Here is an 18,991-nt window from a genome sequence, read left to right as displayed (position 1 = left end):
AAAAAAAAAAAAAAAAAAAGAAAAAAATTATTAGAGATTTATCAAGGGTTACCACTCAGACAAGGACCTAGCCTATCTTGGCAAAAGCCAGCTCTACTGATATATCAATATGAGGCAGAAAGAAAAGTGTAAAAGTTCAAAAAAACATTGCCTTTCTGGGCTAAGAAAGATTCCCAAAGACTTAAACACAAATGACAATCCTATCAAATGTGAATCGTTTATAAGAGTAACCCACTGCGTTACACTGTTAAGTGTTTTCAGAGTTACTGACCAAAGCAAATAATGAAGTCCAGGAGTGAACCATGCTGCTTAAAAACAACAAAGAAGGGTGTACAACCGCAGATCTGGAGGCAACCTGTGTACTGAAGACTGAAGAGTGTCAATTAAACAATTTATGGCTTCTAAAACTGAAAATAGCCCTTAATCATCTTACTGAAGTTTTTTGTTTTGTTTTGATGGCATTGGTGATTAAACCCAGGGAGAGCTAAGCTATATCCCCAGTCTTTATCTTCTTCTTTTTTCTTTTATTTTGTTTTGAGACAGAGTCTTGCTAAGTTGCCCAGGCTGGCCTCAGACCTGCATTCCTCTTGTCTCAGACACCTGAGTAGCTCGGATTATAGGTATGTGCCACCATTCCTGGACCTATTGAGATCCTAAAATAATTAAAACTGCTGGACTAGTGGCTAAAGAAAGGCTAAGTTTAGCTGCCTAGGTACATCAAACTTCATTTATTTGTGGTTCTAGAATATTTTCTTTAGTCAGGGAGTGATTAGTAGTGCTTAATATAAATTAGTTATTTTTCGCATTCAGGTCTTTCTATGCTTCTCTGTTTTCCGTTTCCACATCAGCACACCTCCTCTGCACCAGGCAGGATCTCAGTTGTAAGAAAATGTTAGGTCTAGTGGTGCACTGTGTTTCAGAAGATTTAACCCACTGTTACAGGAAATGGCTCAGGAAGTACTATTCAGAAGCCTCCAAGAGCTTCTACCAGTAATATATGGAGGATTTACTTTCTGATCTTCTGTAATTAGAAAAGAAAGCTGTGAACTTTTAACCATTGTGTTCCCAAAAAGTAGTCATGAAGAACCTTTAGAGAAAACGATCTGATTTCTGAGAAAGCTGGAGTAGTTTTGATAGCATCATTGGGAGGGATACAAATGTAACACTTTATAAAGAGCATATGAAATATAGCTAGACTTTGGGCTTCTAATTAACATGTTTATGAAAATATGGGGTCCAAAGTAACAAATCTGTGTTCTTAAAAATGGGTTCTGGGAACTCCAGCTACAGTAATGCTTCAAATTTGTTGTTACAGTTGTTCACTATAGTTGCTTACATGTTCTTATCATGGAACACATTTTATATGCAGAGCTCAATTAACTACACTCTTGCAAGCCATACACATTTTAAAAATATACCAATGCTTTCATTTAAAAATTAAAATCAAGAATGGCTTTTAAGCTAATACATCTAGGAGTCTGAAATGTAGCAAAGAAATAAAAGGCAGTGGGAAAGCATGTAACTTGCTGTTTATCCACATATGGACAGTCTGTCTGCTACTACCCAGACGGCTCAGGAAAACACGGAGCGTCATTCGTGATAGATGACTTGGCAGGTTGTTTGCCTGGAATATCTATCACCCAACATGAACCACACAGGACTGGAGTGTGTAAACCTCTAAGGCAGGAGGCTGGGAGCTGACTCAAACTGCTGGAGAGCAAACATGTACAGCAGGTTCATTTGACCACTAGATGGCGATCAGGTTACTCCACCAGTGACAGGGAAGGCCGCTGGCAATCAGCAAATGTAAGGAGAGCACTAAGTCTATTCTCTTTACTTACTTTATTTATGAAACGTCTGAGCTCCAAAAATCAAGAGCAGACCTATGCTGAATAAAGACTCCATAAATGAGGTACCTTGGAGGATCGAAGAAGGAAATTATAAGAAGACAAAGACTACTTGTTATTATCTGGAATGATTCCTGGTAAGATTTGGTTGTGTGATCTCCTGATAAATAATAACATGAACTGACCTAAATAAGAGCAGTTCTCTCTCTCTGTCTCTCTCCCTCCCTCCCCCTCTCTCTCTTTTTGTAATGGGAATCGAACTCAGGGTCTTGTGCTTACCAGGCAGGCGCTGTGCCACTGAGCTACATCCCCAGCCCTACTCTCTCATTAGTTATCAAGAAATTCAACAAAAAGTTAAAACAGTGGTAGTCTATTTGGACAATTCATCTTATCCATTTAGACATAAAGGTGTATGTTCACAATTTATATCTCAGTTTGAAAAATATATATACAGAGGGAAAATTTTATACACAAAGGGAAAATTTTAGCTAACATCTATTCTAGTTTTCTACCTGCAACAATTACTTAATTCTCAATTATACAGCTTTATTACTAACTAATAGTCTTACTATTACTAACAATTACTAACTAATTGTCTTATTTCTGATATTTGAATTTTCACCTGGAGACATAAAGTTATATACTTCCTACAAAATGATTTAGAGAAAGTTCAAAAATTGTACTGTATAATGTAGACAAGTGTTTTGGCTATCCTAGTGATGCTAGATACTATGGTTCTTTTCATTTCTAACTTAGTGACTATATATTTTCATTCAATAAATATAGCTTTGGGTACATAAAAGCATAAAATGAATACTTTGTGATAGTTTAAAAGAAGGATCCCATTTGCTATGAAATACCTTCAGTTATTAGTATAATTTAGTATACATGTAAAAAATATTAATTATCAGTTGTGTATCAATCATTATTCTAGGTCATGGGAATACAGAGATTCACAATATAGTCAGAGAAGTGCCCGGGAAGAAGAGCTATACAGTTACAACATAGTATTTAATTTTTGTAGCAGTCAAAAAGCACTATCAAAATCATTACTAAAATCTTTCAAAAGTTCTCTTGAGAAAAAAATAAAATCCTCAATTTAGGCCTTACATCTTGGCCATAGGAAAAGCATGACCTTTGATCTCTATAATATGTGAGAAGTTAAAATAAAATACATGAAATTTAAATACACTCATATTTACTAGGTGCCAATGACTCTAGTGAAACGATGAGCTTAATTCAGAGAAGAAATTAATGTTTAGCATAATAAAAGAATCAGAATCATAAATAGTCTTCTAGCGATCAACATCTATCTATTGCAATAACAGATCCATTGCACTTAACAACATGTTTATTTTAGAATAATATGTTTGTGTTAATTTAATTATTTATGTCCCTTTAAAAAGACTGGAGGTTCCTAGCTTACTTTGGTCTGAGATTTTCCTATAAGCTTTTAAGAATCTAAGAGAAATATGTATTATTCATTCACAAATACATTGATTTCTCTTTTAAGGGAAATCACAAACTAATCATATAAAATAGTAATTATTAATCAATTTATTGATGGAATAGTCAATGGAAACACCTTATTCATTGGCTTTTTGCGGTTCAATACCGCTGGCCAGAAGGCAAGAACCTACTTTCTTTTGGTAGATAAGAATGAAATGTCAACAGAATTTTTTTCACAGATTAAAATAAATTTTAAACAAAGCATTTTATTATATGAGTACATATATATATATCCTTCCTCATTCATTCTTCCAATGAGTTTCAGACAGCTACTAGTCATTTCCAGAGTGGCTGGGTTTTCCTTTTGCTTTGGTGGCCTAGCCCCGTATCTCTTTCCAGTGCAGGCATGGGTCTGCCCATTGTGACTGCAAAGTTTAAATTATCTAGAAAAAGGGAAACTGGTAAAAACTCTATTGGATGCACATTTCTCTAACCTCTAGTCCAAAGATATGGGCCTTATAAGAGTTGGATGTTAGCTCTCCAATGCTCCGGTTTCCTTGGTAGCAGGTAGAGATGCTGACAACAGCAGGAGTAAAAATCATAACAGATGAAACAAAGCTGGCGTTAGAAACTAGTAAGTGATAAAGATTTAAAAAGTAAGGCCAATAGCTGTACTTGCATGTTGTTTTTAGTAACCTGCATATTTAAGTACTAACACAGAAAAGGCACATTTTTACTTTTTCACTGCCTCTATGGATAGATTTATCTTTTTCTGCTGAGAGTTCAAAAATTATTTTAGCTATTTAAGCACCTGTACTTGAGTCACTAAGCTAGACATTTTCCCAGATGTGGCCTTTACACTCAAGTGCGTACGATAACAGGTAAGGGCAATTCAGATGGTACCTGCATATATCTGTCACCTTCTTGACCAATCATGTTTCTCCAGTCCATCAGTGATCGCTGCAGACGTTCGAGTCCAGTTTCCCACAGCCGGACGTGGCCCCCCATATCTACTGTAACAACACCACTTTCATCCCACTCAGCCAACAGGGCATCTGTGTCCGAAATGGTCGACAGCCACGTGGTATAAGGCGAGAGAGATTCTGACCTGAAAGTGGAATCCAACATGAAGGAGGATGATGTTTACATTTGAAATGTCCTTTCCAGCCTAGAAAGTCTGTTCACAACATTACTCATCCTTTCATACCTGCTCTTACCTACTTCACAGCACGGGGAGGTTACAGGGATATGTGTCATGAGCAAAAGTGAGACAGAATATACTGAGTTTGTAAACATAAAGCAGAATAATAGTGAATATAAAAAGCAAGAACTACTTTAAGTGAGATACTGTATAATTAATGACAATATGCTATGTGTTGATAATTCAAGTAATGAAGCTAGTTAAAAGTTATTTAGCTTCCTCAATTGCTATAAAGAATTTGTTATGGATTGAATACTTGTGTTTCCCAAAAGTCACATGCTGAAGCCCTAACCCTCAGTGTGATAGTATTGTGACAGTATCCATTCGTCATAGTAATGTGATAGTATCCATTCAAGGATACAGTTATAAGCAATCATCTGAAAGAAAGCCCTCACCAGGAAATGAACTGGTCAGCACCTTGACCATGGTTTTCACAGCTTCTAGATGGTGACAAATAAATGTCTGTCATTTAAGCCACCAAGTCTGTGGCATTCTGTTATGGCAGCCTGATCTGAGTAGAACTCTAACAGTAAGTACATTAAGAGATAAGATACTAGGGGCTGGGGATTTAGCTCAGCAGCACAGCGCCTGCCTGGCAAGCATGAGGTCGTGAGTTCGATTCCTGGTACCAGAAAAAAAAAAAAAAAAAAAGATGCTAACACATCCATCTGTAAAGAACAAAAAGACACAGTAATATATTGGTTATTTATATTTTCCTGGGTTTGTGGGCACCAGATGACACTGTCAGAAAGAAATGAACTCCATACCAATTAATACCTGCCACACTGCACTGGGGCCTCGCACTTTGGAGCCCTCATGTCACTGCTGAGACTAAAGTCTGTTCCTGCATTTCAAGTACATTTGTATTTGATTTTTACCTTTTTGGACTGTTAAAATAATATGACTCTATAACAAGGAACACACATATATATTTCTTACATATTTCATATTTCTTTTATTATATATTATAATCCTATTTATGGTAATTTCTAGGAATGTACATTTTTAGAGTCAACTGCGTATTTCTTAGATGTTTTTATGATGAAGGGGACAGAAGAACTGGACTGTGTGTTCCCGAAGTACTGTGCAGGACTCCTAGAAGGGTTTAAAGAGGGTAATGTTTGATATAAAATTAGATTTATTTCATGGTACTCTATCAAAGAATTGTTTTAGGAAAAACATTAGCAGTTACAGATTATTAAGTAAAGAGCTATTCAAGAATAATGAAATTTGTCTATGTGAAATTATGTGGCAATAACACTTAAATTGTAGAGTATTGTTGAGCACTGTATCTATCTTGTCCCTCTTCGAATCTACTGCAAAATTTTAAATTTACAGGGGCAATTTCATCAACATATTTACTCCAGTTTATACATCAGGTCTAGAATCTCTTCTTCACTTTCTTTTTAAATGAATGTTCCCCATATACATAATTACAAAGTTTTAAATAAACACAAAATAATAATAAAGCCTAGATTTATATACAGTCACATATGACAGCTAGGTGGTATCATTTTAAAAATGGAAATATGTAGAGCAAAAATATGAAGGAAAAATATGTAAGGGGTAAAAGTGACATGTTCTTTGGCCCTGTATTTACATTATAGTTTTGTTATTATATTTTCTATTAACTGAAGTTAGCCATCAAATGAAAATTCCTGCTATCTAGCAAAATGCTAAATTTCAGCAACTAGCAAAACAAATGAAATCCAAGGGGGTTATTCCCTTGAAGACTAAGGTATTGGTGATGAAATAAACTCTTGAAATGTGAAAACTCCACACTGAGTTCCAGTCTAAATCTCTGGGAACCCTTTGACTCCTGCATGGCCTTCATGACTGCAGATGCACAGTATGGATTATATGCTGGGCTTCAAAAACTTAGAAGAAAAATAGAATGTAAAATGTCTCATTAAAAGTTTTGTATTGGTGCTTGCCTCGGCAGCACATACACTAAAATTTTTATATTGAACGTACGTCAAACTAAAAATGATAAAATTTTAGATACACTGCATTAAATAAAATAGATTATTAAAGTTCAGTTCATCTATTTCTCCCCCTTCCTCCCTTCCTCCCTCCCTCCCTTCCTTCCTTTCTTTCTTTGTAGAGGGGATTAAATCCAGGACCCCTTCATGAGCTACATCCTCTGCCCTTTTTCAAGACAGGGTCTTGCTAGGGTGGCTAAGATGCCTGAACTTGCAATCAGTGCTGGGACCTTTTGATATTTTTGTGGCTACAAGAAGCATAAAATTGCATTCATGGCTTGAGTTACATCCATTGGAAAGTGCGGTTCTAAATGTGCAAATTATAGTGCTCAGCTGGTGCCTGGCTGCACAAGCAGCTACTCTTCAGCGAGTCTTCTGATGGCAGATAGACCATGTAGTTCATACAGAGCATTTCAAAACTGAAGTAAACAGCTCTTGAGGGGAGAAATTAAGAGACGTCTTGGAAAAAATGATCAGTGCTTCAAAATGCTTTTAAAGAAAAGATGTTCTTTGCTTTTGCTACTTGAACTAACAATACATCTTAATAGTATACAACTACAATGGAGTGAGGAATTTCCTCAAATGACTGAGAACCTTTTTCCATTAAACCACACACTAACATGTTCCAAGATGTTGTAAAGTTTACATATACGTACACATGCATACATACATACATTCATATACAAGAAAATAAATTTCTTTGAATAATGACTTCATTTGCATAGTTTTTGAACCTAATTAAAGGGTCCTCAGAAATGTAACAGTTTTTTGCTGAGTTATTTCATGCTGTCACGCTGAGCTCTTTTTTTCTCAAGGTTAGAGGAAAAGGAAGAAAGATTGTCTGGTGATGTTCTGAGTGACTGACAGTCAAGGCTGTCCCTGGCTCCTCTGGCTTTCCTCTGATACAGGAAAGCTCTCCAGGACCCTCTGATTAAGACTACTGACAAAGCTTCACCCCTGTTTCCTGGAGGGCTCAGTCACATGTGAGAAAGTCACCCCCCCCCAGGGGGGGAATAGAATATATCTTAATCCAGATCAAAGTGGAGTGAACAGATTAGGGAAAGGAGGTTTTGGCCTGGGGGACAAGTCAGGGTAAAGAGGAGTCTAGGCTAAGCAGAGGGAGACAAGGCACTGATATGCTCAGGAAAGGACAGGCTGCAGGGAGCACACCTGTCTTTGTGTTCCTCAAACACAGACTCCAGCTTGATGCATCTGCTTTTGGATCCCGAGTCCAGCTGATCTAAAAACCTTTGCTTCCAATGCTGGACAATAATAAAGGCAGTGAATGGTAATGAGTTCCAGTCTAAATCTCTGGGAACCCTTTGACTCCTGCATGGCCTTCATGACTGCAGATGCACAGTAACATATTTAGAACAATATTAAACAAATGCTATTTAAATTCCTTTGACATTTTGAATACAAACTTCAGAAAACCAACATATAAGGTTAATAAGTATTAAAAATTCCTGTAATACTAACAATGCTATTTTTGGTGCAGAAAAACAGCATTAGAACACATCAAACAAAAAAGAATGAAGGCTAGAAGGCTATGAAACTTACACCTATTCCCAGCCCTTAGCACTTATAGTTTATTTGAAATATTTGAATATTTTTCCAAAATGAAAATAAAAATGCCAGTAAAGCATGCAGAACAGCAAGATATAAACCAAGCATAACCAGAGAAAGAAGAGCTTGCTATTTAAGGAGGCAAAAACTACACATTTATTCAGAGAACTCAGTAAGAATTCTTTTTTTTTTTTTTACTAGGGATTGAACCCAGGGAGCACTAAGCTACATCCCCAGTTCTTTAACTTTTTTTTTAAATTTAAATTTTGAGACAGGGACTTGCTAAATTGCCTATGCTGTTCTCAAACTTGCAATCCTCCTGCCTCAACCTCCCGAGTTGCTGGGATGACATGTGTGTATCACTGTGCCTTGCTAAGAACTCATTTTTTAAATGACATACTATGCTATGGACAAAAGTGAAATGAATTACCTGGGAACAGGGACATATCGGAGTTTCTTTGATTGAAGATCAGTGACTTCTATATAACCAGCTGTCTCTGGAGGGTTAATATCTGCAAATAAGGCATGATATGAGTCAAGTATTAAAGGACTGGTTGGTACCAAAGTAGGAACCCAGGAAAACTTGAATACCATTAGAAGCATAAGTTGTTATCAGTAGACTAGGGTAGAGCTCTGGGATCTACTTGACAAGGTACTGGTGAAGTCCAGCTCCCACACCTGTACTGAAAAATTATGTTTCCTCAGGGAAACATGGGGATTGTCAAAGGGAAGCATACTGACCTGTGATTTTTTAGGGTCAGAAAATAGCCCGTTTATTTTCATCATCTTTGATAGCTTCTGAAGATAGGTCAACGTTTTAGCACTTACAGGCATTTTTCTTTCCTTCCATACCAGGGATTGAACCCAGGGCCTCAGACACTGTGTCAGCTTGGGATTTTTGCAAGGGTAAACAATCACATACAGGACACATTTTATAAGGTTATTTCTAATAGTCACTCCAAGAATGATATACAAAAGAGTGCAGGAAATCTGTCCACACACTATGGCCAAGGAAGCCAGCTGAGGGCCTGCATCCCACAGAAATGTCCTGCATGAGTCCAGCTGAAAGCCTAGAGCTCATAACAGTGCCTCCCACAAGACCAATTGGAGGCCCAGAGCCCATAACAATATCACATGCAGGCCTGTTTCATGGATCTGCGCTGGGAAGGCCCAAAGGTCAGTGGTGGAATCTAGAAAGTCTGTGCCCACGGGATGAAAGATCTGTACCAGCAGGCTGAGGGATCTGCACTGGAGCCAGGAAGCAACGTGCAAAGTAAGAACCAGATCTCCCTCAAAAGGTACCACAGCCGTCCTCATTAACAGTGAGGTCCTGAGCTCCTCCAGTGGTGAAGACAGCTGAGCTCCCATCAGGAAAGCCAAGGCAGCAAGCTTCTCCAAAAGACTGACAGTGCACCATCTTCCCCTCCCGAGTCAGGAAGCGATGCTCAGAGTGAGGACCAGAGCTCCCCCAAAGTGAACCAAAGCCACTCTCAGTGCCAACAAGGTCCCAAGCTCCTCAGAGGATGAAAACAGCCAAGTTCATCAGGAAAGCCAGCATGATGAGCTCCTCCAACAGAACCAACAGTTCCTTACCAACTGATGGTCAACTTATAACCCCCAGCTGAACTGAGTAAGCGTCATGCTGGGTGTGGGAGGCCCACCTGGGGACTGTTGCCAGCAGCATAAGAGGCAGAACTGGAGAAGACGCTGAAAGGCTGTTGGGAGCTGAGAGAAGGCTGTTGGGAGCTGGTAGGAGCTGGTAAAAGCTGTAAGGAGCTGTTGGTTCTGTTGGAGGAGCTCGTCATGCTGGCTTTCCTGATGAACTTGGCTGTTTTTGTCCTCTGAGGAGTTCGGAATCTTATTGGCACTGAGAATAGCTTCATTTCTCTTTGGGGGAGCTCTGGTTCTCACTCTGAGCATCGCTTCCTGACTTGGGAGGGGAAAATGGTGCACTGCTGGTCTCCTGTGGGCCTCTGGGGACCTGTAAACAATCCCAGAGTGGGAATTACAACTTGGGGTCAGGGATGAGCTGGAGAGTTGGGCACGAGGAAGTCCCAGGGGCAAAGGGCTCAGGAGGAAAAGAAGGTGATGTGCAGGGAAAGGCGGGGCAAGAAAGGGAGTCATTCTATAATCTGACACCTGTCCAGACTGGCTGTCCCCAGAGAGCTGTTTGTATAAAATGAACACACTTACCATAAACGTCACACACAGTCTGCATTGTGCTGCTCAGGATAGAAGGTCAACTGTGGCTAAGGTTTTATAGTCTATATAGTTTTTGACAATGCTCGCTGCTAGAACCTTGCTGAAGTAGGTTCAATGATTTATAGACCAGGGTTCTTTTGCCAAAAACAACCAGTTACTGAAGCTGTTGCGATGACTAGAGCCGCCTAACTCACCAGTTTAAACATCTTGGTGTACCACTCAGAGCCATTTTTATAAGTAGTAGTATTAAACTGTACTATTGTCATCAGTGCTCTCCAGGCACCGGGAAAGTAACACAGGCCAACTTAAAGTCTTCTTCTACATCTTTGCTTTCCCTATGAAAATTACTTCCACAGCATAGAGGGTAAGAAAATACAATAATGGCTCTGCCTGCTACTTTAAGAGGGAGAAAGCACGAGTTTTATTCCCGGTATTATTAAAATATTTTCACATATCAGAAAAGGGAATCTGTGGCTACTGGGAAAGTATTAAGAATAGTGGTAGTGGTGGTAGTAGAGGTAAGCACTTTTTAAATAATCAAAAGCAATGTTTCCTGATGTGAAAATAGAAAATAAAGCTAAAGCCTTATGGATCTCCTTGAACGGAATATTCAATTGAATTAAGAGAACGAAAACTGTGTCGGGATTTTTCTTCAAATGTAGTCAAGTCCTTGTCCAAGCATTTTAAATGTTTCTACACTGTAGATAGAACGGAAGCTCTGTATATTTCCATTACATTTATAATCCAGGTGGATTTCAAAGATAGGAATAAGCTGCACTTAGAGATTAGCTCACTGACCATTAAATGGAAGTCTTTGCTGCAGTGTTTATCACCTGGTTCCCAAGAACAGTGGGGACAGATTATATGCACAATGCCAGGTGAAGAGTAACATAAAAACTGTCAGGCAAAAAAAAAAACCAAGTAAATCTTCAAAGGAAAGATTACATTAAAAATTTCACACTTTCTACAAACACAATTTGATGTTCACTCACTATCCTCTAGGTTTAATGCACTTCTGTCCTTACTCACAAATTAAAAGAGTGATGTGTGCCATTAAAAAAGCTTTTATTTATGGGGTTCCATATTATGGCGTTCTCCTGTGATGTTTTCATGCTGCTGGAAAAACAACACCGGCAATTCTACTCTTCCACTCTGAAACAGATCCTTACAGGATATATATATATATAGAGAGAGAGAGGAGGGGGGGGGTAGAAGAACAGTCACAGCAGCACTATGTGTAATGGCAAAAAGTGGAAAGAATCTAATATGTCTTGTCAAAGAAGAGATGAATAAATGGTAGTATGTAAAGCAGTGAAAATAAAAGCTGAGCTATCAGCATGGCAATGACCAACTCTTTCCTGTACCAATTTATGCTCAAGCTCTTCTACATGCTCTTTAACACTAGGCTCTGACTCTTGGGCTCCTGTGTTTGTCTCTTACACCATTTCATAAAAAAGGAACTGAAAATGGATCATAGATCTAAATATAAAATCTAAATCTATAAAACTTCTAGAAGAAATCAGGATATTTGCCCTTCAAAACAGGAGGAAATGTTTAAACAGCATATATCTGACACTGGGCTTGTATCTAGAATATATAAAAAGCACTCATAAATAAAAAAAGCTCAATTAAAAATGGGCAAAAGATCTGAAGAGGCACTTCCTGAGTACAATACACATGAAACAAAGATCAGCATCATTAGGTGCTAGGGAAAGCACAATTAAAATCACGTGATAGTGCTATAATGCTAGCACTATACGAAGGTGAAAAACTGGCAGTGACAGTTTCTGGCAAGGCTACAGAGCAACTGGAACACTCATTCATTGCTGACAGGACTGCAAAATGGTATTGCCACTTCATAAAATGGACTGGCTGGGCTGGGTGTGGTGGCGCTCACCTGTAATCCCAGCACTCGGGAGGCTGAGGCAGGAGGACCTTTGCGAGTTTGAGACCAGCCTGGGCTACAAAGTGAGCTCAAGGCCAGCCTGAACTGCACAGTGAGACCCTGTCTCAAAAAGACAAAATTAAAAAAAAAAAGAAACTAAAATGGACTGGCAATTTTATTATATGATGCAAAAAAGCCATTCCTAAGTATTTGCTCAAGTGAAGCAAAAACCTATGTTCACTTTAAAAACTACATGAATGTCTATAGTGACCTATTCATTGTTGCCCCAAATGGAGAAATCCAAATAGCTATCAATTTATGAATGTATAGGCAAGTTTTGATACATCCATACAAGCAATAAAATGAACAATTACTATATACAGCATAAATGATTCTCAAGTACATTATATTACGTGAAAAAAGCCAGACTAAAAAGACTACAACCTACAAACAGTATGATTCCACTAATATTGTATTCTGGTAATAAGCAAATTTGTAAGGACAGAAATCAGAGCAGTTGTGGTTTGGAGGTAGGTGGAAGGCCTGACCACAAGTGCACGGGCAGAACTTAGGCGTAAGGGAACTCTTTTATTAATTTTGGTGGTGATTACACAATGTTTGTATTTGTCAGACTCACAGAACAATACGATAGAAAGGGTGAATTTTACTGAGTATAAACTGGACTTTAATAAGAACAAATGAACACATTAGAAGTATCACTGGGATGTGTGGAGAACAGACAGGAAAGGGGAAGAGAGGAAGAGGTAGTAGTGATGGGAAGCTATGGCAATACCGTAGTCATGGTGCTTTGGATGGGATGCTGGCAACAACATTTAATAAAAAGATGTATCACTGGGGGCCTATGCAAGAGCACGGTGATTGATGATGGATTAGAATGGAGGATGAGAGAGAAGAGGACCAAGGTGACCCCAGACGTCCAGGTGGATGGAGGTGTCCTAAGCTTTGGCACAGACACCATGCTGACTCCCGGAAAGCTCTGCCAAGCTCCTCTACCTTTCTCTCGCCTCCCTTTTCCTGGAGCAGCCTATTCATTATTCCCTTCATTCATTAGGTGCGAGGGACTTGGCACCTAATGGTGGAATTGCCAGTGTCGTTTTTCCAGCAGCCTGAAAACATCACTGGAGAACGCCACAATATGGAACCCCATAAATAAAAGCTTTTTAAATAGCACACATCACTCTTTTAATTTGTGAGTAAGGACAGAAGTGCATTCGAAGTAGCAATCCCTTCATTCAGTTAACCCCTACTCATCGTTCAGGAGTCACTTCATCACAAGCCTGGCTTGTGAGCTTCTCATTGTGTTGAGGTACAACCTTGTGAATCTTCCTAAATGGCACTTACTACACGGCACTGCAACTGCCCATTTGCTCATTTGCCTCTTCCACCATAAAAGACATTTTCAGGCAGTGGTGACTCATTCTTTGTGAATACTGACTTGGAAGGAACTAGTTCTGAGTATTCTTACTTAAGCAGGACTTTTCAAAGCCACTAATAGATTACTATTAAAACATACTTAACATTTCATCTGTAAGGGCCACACTAGTATAATGAGCGTAAAGGCAGATGACATATCATTACCACTGTGACACAAATAAGAACAGTCAATGACCCGACATTCAAAAGGTTTGTAACTGTTTATTACAGTGAGTGCCGGTATGGCTCAGTAAGAACAGCACTAACTTTGGGGTTAGAAGACCTTGGCACAAATCTGGGCTTTGCTGGCTCTGGGCAACTCTGAGCCAGTATTGGATCTTACTGTGTGAGAATCTCCTCATGTGTAACGGAAGAGTAAGCTAACGGCAGGACAGGGGTTTGAAGATGCACTAGATTTATACAAGAGGCGGTCAGCACTGCACTTGGATAGGTTATGCAGTAATAAACATAAACTGACATGCAGGGCACCGATGAGTGAATCAGTCAGCATACTAAGTCCCTGACCCTGAGGCCCACGAGTTTCTTTGCTAATGTCCTAATAATTTTTAAAGGCCCCTGAAAAATATGTTTTCTGTACAGTAGTGCCCCTGAAGATGAGCTCTCACAGCAATGCTGACAAGCACACACCTGTGAAGATGAGTGAGCGCGTTCAAAATACACACAGCTCCTTTTAGCTACTTCTACCTTGTCAGAATGATTCATATTTATAAATACAAAATGATAGTGCTAAACTAACGGTCCCCTACCAAAGCTATTTATAAATATGAAATGACAGTGATAAACTAAATATCCCCGACCAAAAGTAAGCCACCATTAATCAACTTGGTAAATTAGGAAGTAGCAAGTCCTTACCTTTTGGGTAGATGTCTTTTAAAGGGACTTCTCCTGGGGGCAAGATCCTGACTACCTGATTAGCATCTAAAAGAGTCACACAATTGCTCTGTTTTGGAGTCCCATCTTTCTTCTTCTCTCCATAGAATGATAATGACGTACTGGTGACATTTGGCTTTTGCAAAGACATGGGCCTCCTCCAAGAATAAACTTCACTGGGTGACTGAAAGGGGGGGCGAGGGTGAGGAAGGAGAGGGAAAGATTAAAGTACTGACGTACTGTACAGTATGTTTACCATAACTTTTACAATGCAACTTTTTTTTTGGTATCAGGAACTGAACTCAGGACCTCACACTTGCCAGGCAGGTGCTGTGCTTCCAAGCTATATCCCCAGCCCTGCAATGCAACGCTTTAAGCAGACACCAGTGGTAAATTTTTGTGTTAAAGGTATGAGAAAACCAAATTATTCTTTAACCTTTTGGGAAATGGTTTCATCAATAACTGTAATTTCCAGCCAAGAATGAAATATACAAATTAAATTTTTTATTTTGAAACAAATTATGACTAAAAAGAGGGAATACAACAGTACCACTAGTTTTAAAATAATACAACACCTAGACATCTATATTTTAGCAGAAAGAGTAGAACAGAACTGGTAATTCTGAAGTCCTTGGAGTGTGCCTTCTCAAGCACATGTCTCTGTTTTTCCTAAATCCAATTCTTCTGGAATTTTGTGCTATGTTTTTCTTTTGATTTACTTTAAAATTTTACCATGTATATTTATCCTTCCCAGGATCATCACCTATATTTTCCTGTTTCCTCTAAAGATCTTCCTAGTCCTCTAAAGCTTTTCTATGTAAGTCCTTAACCCATAAGGAATTAATTTTTGTAAATGGTGTGAGGCAGGGCCCTTATTCATCATTTTCTCATACTGACAGCTAATTGTCAAATAAACTAGCCTTTGCTCACTGATCTGCAACGCTGTTATACAATACAGTTCCATACATGCAATGGCCACCCTTCCCCGCCACAGACGTCCTTACTCGACTTGGGCTCTGATCTTTGACACCTTACACTGGCTTACTTGTTGCTCATGCTGAAAATTTGACTGTATTTACTGTTGAGTTTCAAGAAACATATATATTCTGGGTACAAGTCCTTTGTTATAAAAGTGGTTTGCAAATGTTTTCCTCCAACATGCTGACTTGTAGATGTATTTTCCCTCTCTCTGTCTCTGTCTGCCTGTTTCTATCTCTGTCTTTCTCAGTACTATGGATTCAACCCAGGTCTTTGCACCAAGCTATATCCCCAGCCCTTTTTATTTTTTATGGAGAAACAGGGTCTTACTAGGTTGCCCAAGCAGGGCCCAAACTTGTGATACTCCTGCCTCATACTCCCAGAGTGCTATTACTACAAGTATGCCCCCACTACGCAGCTGTCTTTTCATTCTTTTAACAGTGTCTTTTATAGAGCTGGAGTTTTAAATTTTGAAGTACAATTAATCCATTTTCTCTTCATGTATCCCATCTCAGACACTCAGGAAAATGTTTGTAGATGTGACAGTAGGTATCCTAATCTTATTTTTGATAATTAAGTGCATTTTATGTTCACTGTTGAGGATGATATTTGCTATAGGTATTTATAGCTACTGTATTTGGTATGAGGTTAAGAAAGTTACACACAAATTTATAATCATCTGTTGCCTCTGATAACTATAAAAAAGTTATTAAGGGGTGACATACCCCTTTGTTGATAGTTGTATAAAGAATCCAAATAAATTCACATAAAAGCAGAAAGGCAGTGTGGTATAAAAGAAATGATCTGAGTTACAGGGTTAGGCATACTTGAGCTCAAGTCCCATGTTCCTTGCTAGTAATCTTTGTAGCTCTGGAGGTATACAACATCTTTCTGTTTCTACTTTTTCACCTGTAAGACTTCATAGATTTGTCATAAAACTTAACTATTATATATGAAAGGGTTTAGAACAATACAGTGCTTTACTGTTGCAGAGCCTAAAAATCATTGCTATCATGGTATCATAAAATGTTGAAAGGCCACATGACACTAATCTTCCACGTAACATTTATTTGATCTCTCCCAGAGGATACCATACTAGGTATCAAGGATACAGCTTTTACTTTAACCAGGTCACTAATCTTAAAAGCTATAGAGGATTTCTATAGGGTTAATACATGCAGTACCTTATACTCAGCTTTTACTTTTTCACCTTTGTTATAGTGACATTATATTTCCATAGCAATATCTTAATCAGATTAAGTAACAAGATGGGTTGTTTAGATAGTTTCACCTTCACAAAAAAACTCTAGTATTTCTTCTACTCACAGCAGCAAACAATGAAAGAGTATATTAAATACATCTCTTCCATTCAATTAATGCTGCTATAGACACTGTATTCCAACAACACATCTCTAGTTATACAATACGCTAGCAAATGCTTTTCTACTTGATAATTAGACAGGCATATGGCAAAGTCCTAAGCCACATATTATCCACTGGGTTTTGGATTTCTAATATGTTATGTCCTGAAGCACCCAACCTTCATTAATTATATTAAATGTTTGAGGGATGTGAGATTGGTGCATTATCAAGAAGAGCCCAATATTTTTATCTTTAAATGATTCTACCATCCCACCTAAAAGCTACAAAGGAAATTATTAAAATTAAATGTTTAATGACACCACATGGAGCTACATCTAAGGTTATTAAATACAACTTGTACTGAAATAACCTTTATATTTCCATGGGGAGGATGGTGCCCAGTTTCACCTGAAGTCAATTATAAATATTCTTTTCTTTATAGGTAACAGTGGAAAACAGCAGAAGGGCCCATATACAAGAAAAGTTGAGGCCCTTGCCCATTATGGTATCATTTTGCAGAATGCTGCAAAGATAAATCAGAGTGCAACTCAATGGAAAGTGAACTGGTGCTCATGAGCGTTAAAAATTTTTATTGTATAGTAATGATACTCCAATATGTTTAGTGCAAAATATTCTAGATGATGTATTACTTTATTGGTCTCACTTTGTTCCTTTTGACAAAGTACAGATAACACAATAGAAAATCTCCTCCAGTGTGTTAAGTACTACTGTGTCATATGAACTCTCACATAGGAATAATACTTGTGTCTCTTTACAAAATTACATCATTGCATTATACTTTAAATGCTACTTTTTTTTTTTTTTTGGTTTTTCTCCGGTACCGGGAGCCGAACTCACGACCTTGCGCTTGCCAAGCAGGCGCTTTGCCAGTGAGCTAAATCCCCAGCCCCCTTTAAATGCTACTTTTAAAAAAAATAATATAATTATACAAATATACTTTTTGTGACTGATTTCAAATGTGAACTTGATTTGAAATATTTACCAGAAAATTATTATATTTTAAATTATCCCTGAAATAGGCTTATAGATTATAGGTCAAACTGAAGGTTAAAAATGTTTGTTCAATAATATAAAAAGTTGATACCATGAGATCTGGAAAACCAACAACTATGGTAGCATAACTGTTCTCATCTGAGAGAATTCGGTTGGGAGAGGCAATCTTTTGTCCCACAGCTGAGCTTAGATTTTCGGATGATAATTGATCCCTTGAAATTTTATGAGGTATCGTGAATTCTCTTTCTGAAAAGTGAAAGACAAGCATTAGACATGATATGCTCCTGGTATGCTCTACAGACTAATTTTTTTGCAAGGTTTCATTTTCAACAAACTTAATGAGAAAAAAAACAAGGTAGAAAGAGAAAACACTTTAACTCACACATGAGTTTTTGTTTGAGAAAGCTGTTTTTACAATCAAAGCATCTTCCCAAAATGATTACAAATATTAATGAAATTTAAAATTTTATTAGCAATAAATACCATCATTAGCAGATCCATACAGAAAAGGTATGAAACTGACCCATCCCAGTGATGGTAAAGGTATATTTTTGAATTTTTTTTTCATAAGATACTATTCACCTCCCCAAATTGAATGACTTAAGTAGGCATTCTTATGGTCTGTGGGAAAAAAAGTATATCCTAAATTATATTGGGACCTAAACATAAGTACAGATTATAAATTTTCTGTTAAAAATTTCACAGAGAGTTAAACAAGTGAGCTTGCTGAAGATCATTTGAAAGGTTGTAGATTCTCATTTCCTATTTTTAATGTTGTGACTAAATTTTTCTTTTGGTGTGAACATCCCAATAGGCTGGAGTTACTGTTCTTCAGCAACTCTGGAGGTCAGTGTGCACAAGTATGCATCCACGCAGCCCTAAACACAGAAAACATAACATTTACCTTGAGCAACTCCAAACCCAGGGCTGGGCAACTCCTCCTTCAAGACATATATCTGGCAAACCCCACTGTCCTCAGACTCAGTATGTGCTGGCTTTGTTAAGAGATATTTTCTGTAAAAAAACAAAGCATTTAACTTCAGTGAAAACTTTTTCTTTTTCTAGTAATTCTCAGGGAAGACCAAGAAAAAATTAGTCTTTTTCCTTCTAAATCCTTTAAAAGTATTCTGAGTATAATTTCCAATTTCAGCATTTCCTCATGCATTAACAAAGAACATGT

The 18,991-nt window shown here is 38.0% G+C and overlaps 1 protein-coding gene across 1 annotated transcript in view; it reads right to left on the bottom strand.

Moving 5' to 3' along the window:
* The window catches only part of Vwa8 (von Willebrand factor A domain containing 8), a gene marked incomplete at its 5' end in the record, with an annotated part of 371,699 nt that overhangs the window by 97,541 nt on the left and 255,167 nt on the right, over positions 1 to 18,991 (bottom strand). Inside the window, 5 exon segments of the mRNA XM_013506956.1 lie at positions 4,200 to 4,404; positions 8,476 to 8,557; positions 14,440 to 14,641; positions 17,903 to 18,057; positions 18,716 to 18,825. Coding sequence (XP_013362410.1) covers positions 4,200 to 4,404; positions 8,476 to 8,557; positions 14,440 to 14,641; positions 17,903 to 18,057; positions 18,716 to 18,825 — 754 coding nt within the window.

Source organism: Chinchilla lanigera, unplaced genomic scaffold (genome assembly GCF_000276665.1).
Source record: "Chinchilla lanigera isolate Chin_1 unplaced genomic scaffold, ChiLan1.0 scaffold00117, whole genome shotgun sequence".
Lineage (NCBI taxonomy): Eukaryota > Metazoa > Chordata > Mammalia > Rodentia > Chinchillidae > Chinchilla > Chinchilla lanigera.
Note: the sequence above shows the minus strand (reverse complement) of the source record. Positions and strands in the feature narration are given on the sequence as shown.